The 10,904-nt window shown below is 38.8% G+C and overlaps 1 protein-coding gene across 9 annotated transcripts in view; it reads right to left on the reverse strand.

The window, feature by feature from the left end:
- Positions 1-617: 617 nt before the first annotated feature.
- The window catches only part of LOC108745030 (zinc finger protein ush), a 194,380-nt gene continuing 184,093 nt past the window's right edge, over positions 618-10,904 (reverse strand). For all 9 annotated transcript variants that reach the window (XM_018481055.2, XM_018481058.2, XM_018481054.2 and 6 more), the window contains 2 exons: positions 2,914-5,225; positions 618-1,532 (listed from right to left, as the gene is read on the reverse strand). In XM_018481055.2, coding sequence (XP_018336557.1) covers positions 924-1,532; positions 2,914-5,225 — 2,921 coding nt within the window. In that variant the 3' untranslated portion in view covers positions 618-923. The remainder of the gene's footprint in view (positions 1,533-2,913; positions 5,226-10,904) is intronic.

Below are 10,904 nucleotides of genomic sequence, written 5' to 3' on the forward strand. Positions count from 1 at the left end.
TTTGCTGCAACGTCTAATTTCTAATTCGCCCCGTTTCAAACAATAGTACGCCTGATGAGCATTCAGATTATCCAGAGATGTGAACTTTATACCACAAGCAAGACAAATGAGCTGCTGGTATTGTCCCGCGGGACTATTGGTGCCCGTACTTCTCGGACTTGCCGGAGGACTGACCGACGTTTTCGTGTCTTCCTCTTGGATTCGCACCGAACAGTAGTGCTTCTTGTGTATGAGATAATTTTCGTGTTTACAAAAAACTATGTTACATTCCTTGCACTTGGAGACTCCTTGTTTGACGAGGACTTGAGGTGCAGTTACGGAAATGTCTGGCAATTCGCCGGCAGCCAACCTCAGCTGTATATCAGGAGCAAGGAGTGGCAATCCTCCCGGCCGAAGAAGAAGCGGATGTAGAGGCGGTATCCCGTAAGGCATTTTAACATTTTTATTGTCGGTACTGGGTTGGCTTTTGTCAATCATTTCCAAGTTCGACTTTGGCGTCGATCTCATTCGAGGACTGTTGCTCCTCGACGAGTCATGTTCTTGTTTGCGTTTGGGCGAGACACTAGGCGAAGTTTCGCTTTTCGAATTAGACGATGGCGAATGATGTGCGGCGAGAACAATAAAATTATTATAATTTTACAAATAAATGTACAAAAGAGTAACAAAAACATTCTATACAAATAACAAAAAACCTCACGGTCACTCACTAAATAAAAGTGTTCGTTTTGTGTGTATTTATATACATTTATATACTGTAGCACCTTAATTCCTTTTGTTTAACACACCTGCTAATAGTACATCAATCGATAATAGTGTATACAACCGCTCGAGATATTCCATCATCCAAATTAATTACAAGAAACTACAGACGATTCACAAACAAGAAACTTCAATTAATTAATTAATCAATTATTATCGCTACTTTATAACACGCTAGCTTCTGTTGTAGTGTGAGAAGTTTGATTGTTGTTATTAGAATTTCCTGCAGATAATTCGCCAGCGTGGCTAGAGCAGTAAAACTGTTTATGTGCTATGTACGTTGAATAATAGTTGAAGGAAATATCACACGACTTGCAATATTTAGGTCCAGCTTTAACAGCCTCTTTCAGAATCTCTGCTTCCGTTTCGGATTTTGTATTCGTATTCTCTGGTGATGTGTCTGAAAATTCCGATTTTATAGTTTCGTCCATCGGAGCGATAATTACTTCCGGTTCTATCGCTTCCTTTTTGACTAGTATCTCCTCGTCTTCTTCGAGCGCAGGCATCGATCTGGAGTTTTTCTCGGACGAGCCGTTCGTTAACGATTCTGCACTTGCTGGACTATGCGTTACTTGTATATGACGTATTAAACTTGTCTTATTAGATGAACTGAACGAGCAATGGCTACAGTAATGTACAATATCTATTTTGCTTTCGATACCGGGAGAAACAGTTCTTTCCTCTATTCCGGAAGTGCCTAATGTTGGAGCCATATTGGCTTCCACTATTTTCGTACCGTCATCTTCCAGGATGTAATTGATGTATTTTTCTTCCTGATTTAAAAAAAAAAATCTTTCTCCTATCATTGTACTACGGACATTAGTACCATTCTGATTAGTGTTACCGATTTAAAGGTAAAAGCTATTCCATTTGTTCAATATATATAGGCAAATTAAATTATTTGCAGAAGTAATAGTAATTGTACTTTTATGATAAAGTTCTGAAATTGTTTCAGGAAATGTATTTTTTTGAAGTGAAACTTCTTTACGCTCGGTATTTCCCCCGCTGTCTGTCCCTATCTATGCTCAGATCTTTAAAACTACGCAACGGATTTTAATGCGTTTTTTTTAATAGATAGAGTAATTAAAGAGGAAGGTTTATATGTATAATACATGCATAATATAGTAGAGAAACACTGATAATTTTAGACGTTTGTAATGTGATGTCGTAAATAAACACATTTTTGCGCTTACATTGCAAACGCTGGTTGAACCCTACGAGATAGATCAAAATAATATACTACAGAATTTTACATCTTAAAAAGGTCTACAAAAAAGTCCGGGATGGTATACGTCTATCTCTAAGGGAAACCCACAATAACCATTTTTTATCCTTTACTTTTTACGAGAAGTAATGGCTTATTTACGAAACGATTTTAAGCAATACAGCATTAATCCTTATACAATTAGGTACTTTTAAATACATTATGCATTTAATATAGATCAATATGGCCCTTTACAGCATGTAATTTAAATGAATATTTTCGAAGATATTACAGACTTAAAATGCAGGGACATAGCGGTTGTGACCGGTTTGTATTGTCCAATGGCAAAAAGCTGTGATTGTCGTATATAAAGACATTGTATAGTATATTTACAATCAGCATTGCACCCGTGCGAAGCATCGTGTACAAATAATACCATTAAATCAATTCCTTAACCCCTATCCCGGTATGTTTGTGTGTTTGAAGAAGTTTCACTTCAGTAGCGTGTTGTATAATTACACGACGTATTTTCTTTTGTATACGCATCTTAAAACTTTTCAAGAAAATGCACCCTAATCAGTTATTGTATTTGTTATTTGTATTTATAAATACTATGATATATTCATAATTACTATTGATTAATTTGAAATTTAAAAGCGTCAAAGATTAATACCTCAAGAATAAATTAATTACTTTTTGCTGTAAAATAATAGAATAAAACATCAAATCGCTGAGAAAACATTGATTAACGTATAACGGTCTAACTCTAAATATTAAATTTCATTTAAACGATTATAACATCCAATTTTTGAGCTGGTTGTTCGTTATAATTTTCCTGTATCTTGTAACTAAATCTCGTAACCAAAATGACTCATTATACATTAGTACGGTAACATTAATCGTATGCAGTCGAAATTTTGATAGGGAAATAAAAAAATTGTAAATCTTACCTGTAAATCTGGCGATCGCTTATCGAAGTGCATCCTTATATGGGTTCTCATACCCCGTAGAGTATTCCCTTTGTACCTGCAAATAGTACAACGGTACGCTTTGACGCCGTTATGGGTGTCCATATGCCTTTGAGCGGCGTTAGAAGTGGGACTTATTACGTCACAACAAGGACATTTCCATCCGGTCAAAGGTCCCGGCGTAACGGGACACTGATGACCCGGTTCCGCAACGGCTCTGCACTTGCTGCAACGTCTAATTTCTAATTCGCCCCGTTTCAAACAATAGTACGCCTGATGAGCATTCAGATTATCCAGAGATGTGAACTTTATACCACAAGCAAGACAAATGAGCTGCTGGTATTGTCCCGCGGGACTATTGGTGCCCGTACTTCTCGGACTTGCCGGAGGACTGACCGACGTTTTCGTGTCTTCCTCTTGGATTCGCACCGAACAGTAGTGCTTCTTGTGTATGAGATAATTTTCGTGTTTACAAAAAACTATGTTACATTCCTTGCACTTGGAGACTCCTTGTTTGACGAGGACTTGAGGTGCAGTTACGGAAATGTCTGGCAATTCGCCGGCAGCCAACCTCAGCTGTATATCAGGAGCAAGGAGTGGCAATCCTCCCGGCCGAAGAAGAAGCGGATGTAGAGGCGGTATCCCGTAAGGCATTTTAACATTTTTATTGTCGGTACTGGGTTGGCTTTTGTCAATCATTTCCAAGTTCGACTTTGGCGTCGATCTCATTCGAGGACTGTTGCTCCTCGACGAGTCATGTTCTTGTTTGCGTTTGGGCGAGACACTAGGCGAAGTTTCGCTTTTCGAATTAGACGATGGCGAATGATGTGCGGCAGGTACGTACGCGTTTTTATCAGGCGTCGGAGATTTTTTCAACGACGACTCTTTCACGCGTTCGTCTCGTAAGTCCACAGCAAGATCTTTCGATTTGGGATTCCGTTTGACGCTAAGATCAAGAGGCGCAACGGCAGCTGATGCACCACCGTCTTTGGTGCTATTGGGCGGTTGTTCGCGCAGTTTGTTTTGAGATTTTTGGTTATCCTGTTGTTCCGCCACGGGCGGCACCGTAACCGCTTGAGCCATGGGCTGTAAGGTACCGTTGGGCAGCAGGAAGCAGGGCGTGTCTGGATTTGGTAGACCGGCCGATGGCATGATGCCGGGGAAGATGTAAGCACCTCGAATAATCGAATATGGCACGATAAGGATTGGATTCGTTGGCAACGCTAAGAACGATTGTTGCGAAGATGCACTATTACAAGAAGGAGACGGCGGAGTCCTGCACGTGTTAGCGTCAGCGGGAGATGTGGGATTCGAATTGGAAGCGATACTAGACGCGGCTTTCGAACTGGTCGATTGTGCCACAGAAACTCCCGGAACCACACCGGCAGATTTGTTCGTGTGTCTCGAACTGCAATAGTGCATTTTGTGAGCTCGGAATGTTTTCTGAGAACTGAACCTTATATCACAGTCGGCACAGTACCGATCCTGACTATTGTCAGGATTATTGTCTCCATTTGTAGTTCCGACGCTTGCGACGGAAGGACTCGGAGATACCGTATGCATTCGCATGTGACGATTCAGGCTGACTTTCTTGTCCGCGCTGTACGAACAGTGCGTGCAAGTGTACTGTTTTCCTGTTCGTGCGCCTTTAGGGGGATTTTCGCCAGCATCCTGGTCGGATTGATTATCACAAGTTTCCGTCACAGCATTCGTTTTATTGTCATCTGTGTCGTTTGAGGTTTTGTTAGCGCGATGAGAACAGTAGTAGGTCTGATGAGCTTCCAGCGTGCTCAGCGAAGAGAAACGAATTCCGCATGGACTGCATAAGAAGACGGGAATGGGGGGTTGCCTTGGCACGTCCACGGGTTCGGTTGGAACAGAAGGTTCGGGTAACGCGGTCATGGTCGGCGGTATGATAAATCGAGTGTTTGTCAGAACGGTTTGAAGAGCTTGCGGTAAAGACGCCAAATATTCGCTTGTATTTGGAGGAGACGCGTTAGATTCGTATTTTACACCCGAGGATGTTGTGACAACCGTCGGATGCGTTTTTAGTGCTGGATCGGTGGCCAAACCGACCTTAAGCCTCAGACGTGGTGTCAGTTTGTCCGGTTCCGAGTTTGTATTTTTAATATTAGAATTAGTCTCGATTTGTGAGGGTGATTTTTGCGCAGTTTCCGCAGATTCGGCGGCTTCGGGTGCCGGATCCGTAGGTGCAGTGTCTGCCGGTGACGCGACGACCACTTCGTCCGTCGCCATGGCATTGGCCTCTCTGCTACCCCACTCCACTTCTTCACCTGGATAAGAAAGAAAAGAAAATGTAAATGCAAGTGCGACCGTACTGGGAAACATGAAATAAGGCGATAGAATCTACAACGGGAATTCGAAGAGAGCAGCGAAGATATCAATCGCTGACAGTGACAAGTCATAAAATATAGTGAGTACCGAAGGGGAGAGTGTTTGCTGTCCAGGGCCGTATACCTGTGCATAAGTACAATCTCAATTGTTCGATTGTCTTCAATTTAAAATGTTAATTTATGCCTTTTAGAAAGTGACTGATTATTTATCATTTTCTTTAGACAGACATACAGAAGTAAATATCAGGGAGTTAGACAGGGATGCACACTGTCACCCCAACTTTTTAATCTAATAGACCGAAGATGATCAACATCATTAAAGACAGTACAACGGTAGGGATAGATAAAAGTCAGGATTGAAGGAGTAGTAGAGGATAGCGCAGGGTCGAGTCGCCTTCAGTAAAAAGAAGTCACTTCAATGCTCATAAACGGTTAATTTACAAATTCGAAATGCCAAACAGACGGTGGGAGCTACGGAAAAGAAAAGGTTAAAAGCGTTCGAAACGTGGTGTTACAAGCAAATGATGAGGATATTGGGAATAGAGAAGGTTAGAAATGAAGAGGTGTTGGAAAGAATAGGAGAACAGAAGATTCTATGGAAGTCAATAAGAAATAAGCGAGATAGGTTGGTAGGTTGGTAGTCTCAGCGATGAAGGTCTAGTCAAAGACATATTGGAGGCAGAAACGGGAGTTAGCAGGGGTAGAGGTAAGAGTGGAGGTGCGTGTACAACCAGGACTGACGACCTTGTGATGACGATGACACGTAGACAAGGTACAATTTTTGGAGAATAAAACAAAAACAAACAAAATAAAATATGCATGTGATAAGAATAATGGACAAAGTTCTTTACAATTTCGTCAGTTCTGGAGGTAGTTTCGAGTAGAAATTTGTTGAGGCAGGTACTGTCCGCATCCGTACTGGACCCAATTTATAAGGGCAAATAAAATTAAAATTTTCTTTTGAAAAATGAAACCATTCCATCAGTATTTCCTTATGACGTTGTCACGTTCAACTATCGTCAGTAAACGGACTTTACAGACAACCGATTTTTTTTTTAACCTTTTCGTCGAGAAATACTTTATATAAAGCCTGAAAAGGTGACAACCCTAATCCTATCTGAACCTTTTGATAATCGATAAGTTTCTTATAATCGGTTGTTAAATTTAATAATCGCCCAACCTTAGGATATAGCTAATAGGAAATATACTGAATCCGCCACTGTTCTCGTCGTAGTAAAGGGTAAATGAAGAACAGGTTGTACAAATGCCGGAGTGATAAGAGCAACGTGTACACGGGTCGGGCATGTTGCAGAAAGCCGCTCTAATGAAGCAGTCCGTCAACAGCCTACGCAACAAGGGCCGCATCGGCCATGCGGCCGGCCGGCCTGCCAGCGACTGCTCTCAATGGACGTTCGTTGTTGCGTTGTTGGTGAGATGGAAGAGTAAAGAGAATCCGATGAAACGTCGAAGAACGAAAGATAGTCGACGGTCGCTCTCGCCTTCTTGTTCTCTGCCACGCCATACATCACATCGCCGATTCGATAGTTCGTAACAACAACGAGCACTACACCGTAATACATGGAGGTATCTAACATACACACGCTCCAACCAGGTCGTCATTGTTCTGCTCTTAATCAATGACCAACCAACCATTGTCCATCCAATTTTTCGCTCACAGTTGCATTATTGCCCGTCCTCGAACTATCTCGTTAAAAACAGTGAGAAATGATCAGCAAGCATTGCTGTGTACACTTTCAACGATGATGATTTCAAGAAATAGCGTTTCATTCCTGATAAAAACGATCGAAAAAATTGAAATGGCTGTTTAGCACTTAAGATCATTTTTAGCTTTGTTAACGATATGCTGATATTTATCCTAAAAATGGAGATTTCGTTTGTTTTAAATTCCGTGCAACAGACTTCATGAAAACATTTGATTTAGAGCCTGTTGGGAGATAGATTTTCTTCGACAGCTTAGTCAATAATGACATAATTACAGAATATTGCCATCACCACTAATTTTAAAAAGTTTGCAATTCTGTAAACTCGAAAATGGCTACCAAAAATTGATGTTCGAATGAATTAGTCTTAAAAAAATCAAGTCGATTTGAAGGAGTACTTTATTGAAATGTAACTTCTTGACTTGATTTCAAGTTTAGACAAATCAAGTGGCGTGAAAGTCAAATCAAGCCGTCAATCCCTACAAATAATTAATTATACAACTTTCCCGTCTTTGGTCTATGATCTGCTAGGGGTCTTAACGTAAACCCCAGTGGTGATCTTGTTTCCAGAATGTACATATATATATAGACACGTACATAAATACTCTCTTTGAATAGGGAACTCTATCAAATCAATCATATATTGAATTTATAAATTCCATTTTCTTGATGTTTCTTACGACGCCAATTAGTGAGCAAAGAATAAACCGAACTCATTAACACAAAACATTACTTCTATTACTAGGTATAAAATGTAGGGAAAGCTGTAAATAATCATTGATATTAATAAAATCACTATTTTCCCGGCGCCTCCACCTTAATAATAGTGCAATAAATGTCGAAATATATTAGGAATACTGGTATACCATGAAGTTAATAACAAACATATACAATCACTACATAGGTTTCTTCATCATCAGAAGGTCGTCAGTCCTAAGACTGGTTGGACATGTACCTGCGCTCTTTCCTATCCTGATCAAATCTTCGCATTTCCTTAAAACTGAAACATCCCATATCCTTAACTATTTGTGAACAGTAATCTAATCTAGGTCTACCTCTACTTCTCTTACTCCTGTTTTTGCCTCTAATATGTCTCGGACCTTTATGCCTGAGAAGGTGTCCTACCAACCTATCTCGCCTATTTTTTATTGACTTCCATAGAGTCCTCTNCTTTTGTCTATGATCTGCTAGGAATCTTAATGCAAACTACAGCGGTGATCGTTCTTCCAGAATGTACGTACTTGTCTAGACACGTAAATAAATACTCCCTTTGAGTAGAGAACTCTATCAAATCAATCATAAATTCTATTTTCTTAATGTCTCTTAGAACGCTAATTAATGAGGAAAGAATAAACCGAACTCATTAATACAGAATATTACTCCTATTACTATGTATAAAATGTGGGGAAAGCTGTAAATAATCGTCGATATTAATAAAATCACTATTTTCCCGGCGCCTCCACCATAATAGTTGTGCAATAAATGTCAAAATATATTAGGAATTACTGGTATCTATACTATAAAGTAAATAACATATAGATCCACTACATAGGATTCATAATTATCATAAGGTCTTAAGACTGGTTGGACACGTACCTCCGCTCTTTCCTATCCCGAGCTAATCTTCGCATTTCCTTATAACTAGAACATCCCACATCCTTAACTATTTGTGAACAGTAATCTAACCTAGGTCTACCTCTACCCCTCCTAACTCCTGTTTCTGCCTCTAATATGTCTCTGACTAGACCTTCATGCCTGAGAAGGTGTCCTACCAACCTATGTCGCCTATTTTTTATTGACTTCCATAGAATCCTCTGTTCTCCTATTCTCTCTAACACCTCTTCATTTCTAACCTTCTCTATCTACGGTATCCTCATCATTCGCATGTAACACTACATTTCGAACGCTTTTAACATTTTCTTTTCCGCCGCGCCCATAGTCCATGTTTTGCACCCGTACAGTGCCGCGCTCCAAACATACACCTTTAACAATCTTTTCCAAATTTTTAAGTCGTTCGCGACTATGGAATTTTCTTTTTATTGAAAGCGACTCGACCCTGCGCTATCCTCTGCCTTTTATCTCTACTACTCCTTCCGTCCTGACTTATCTGACTTCCTAGATACCTAAAATCGGCCACTTCTTCTAAACTTTCGTCTCCTATCTTTATATTCGCTCTTTCTCTACTTTTTCTTCCCTGACAAACCAGTATTTTTGTTTTACATTTATTTATTTTCATACAATACTGTTTTGTCAATACCGCTTCCATTTTATTTAATGCTATCTCTAACTCCTCTTTGCTATTTAGATGCTAATACTGCTATATCATCTGCAAATCTAAACATAGGTACTAATCTTTAGGTTTCTTATTGATTCCTTATTTTACTTTATTTTTTTTAACAATTTTTGATGAAAAACAACTCATGTTTAGTTGATGCTTATCATTTATTATGGCGCTGAACTGTTATTGTTCCACTAAAAATAACAATTATAAAGTAAGATAAAACCCGATGTTATTAAACACGAAAATAAAACAACTTACTATCTTCCTTGGAACACGGTAACTTGAGTGCACTAAACCCGTTATGCTGGGCAAAGATTATATTTACACATTACACGAGTTGGACAAATATGGAAATCAATCCTTACCCGGTTTATTACCTTTAATAATAATGACGGCAACTCCGTTACATTTTACTTTTATACATACAATAAGCAAAATGGCCAGCGTATATCTGCATATATGTTATGTAAATGTTTAAATTCATAAGACCAAAGTAATTATGCAGGGGAGAAATGGTACATAGGGGCTGCAGATTTAGGAAAAAATTAGGTATTTATTTCTTTTTACAGTCTATTACTAATATCCCTATTAACTTGCATTCATTAGATGCGAATTTATAACTTACGTACACTCTTATAACGTCTAAGTATTATTACAACCAAATGAACAAATCCTAATCGTTATTAAGGAGAGTGCAATACATAAATTTCTATCAAAACTTACTCTTTTTTGTACGTAAGTATACTTCTGATATAAAGTATCATAAGTGTTAGTTTGAACGTCTAAACAGTAACATTTAAAATTCAGATGAGATAAAATGTACACATTTTAGGGCTCTCGCATTATGTTATAAGCGAAATTTAGTGAATTATGAAACTTCTGATGCAGAGTCTATAATAGATACTTTTGAATTATTAAAAATTAATATTAACTGAAATATATTGAATTCTTCATCGAATTGGTTACTTTCCAATATTTTTCAATTTAATAACAAATTAATACAGATCCAGTGTAATCCCTCTATAGCGAACAAAACTAAAGAAAGCTAGCGTTTTTTCCTTATATACGGTTTTTGTCAACACACAAATTTTCTCTATAATTATAACACAGGGACGTAGTTAAGGGTGGACCAAGTTGGGCCAAAGTTCATGCATCGAACGTTCTAGTACATGTGCTGGCTGAATCGGTCAACTTCACATAACCTACGACGTTATTTGCTTAATGCAAAACTATGCGACATTTTTGTCTAATAATTAAAAATGACTATTACATTGTCACAATTCTGCGAACGTTTTTCTCGATAAATATAACAGATAATTTAGTTAGCTAAGAAATTTAATTTCCTAACCAAGGGGTAGTGAAAAGTAGAATACGCACCAGGGGAGGAAATTAATATGCGATCTGAAACGAATTCTTAACTTTTCCAACCCTGATACGTAATGTAGTAATATTATCACGAAACTCAAGGCGTTTTGAGTAATGTGGGATTATATATTTAACTTAAGGTGTCTTGGATTACATGGAACTTAAAATTAACAATGGTGTTGAGCACCTATGGTCCATACAAGAAAAAATTGGCTACGTCTTTGGTGCAATGTCACTGCTACCGTGCCGTGT

The sequence above is a fragment of the Agrilus planipennis genome, unplaced genomic scaffold, assembly GCF_000699045.2.
Source record: "Agrilus planipennis isolate EAB-ADULT unplaced genomic scaffold, Apla_2.0 scaffold39, whole genome shotgun sequence".
NCBI lineage: Eukaryota > Metazoa > Arthropoda > Insecta > Coleoptera > Buprestidae > Agrilus > Agrilus planipennis.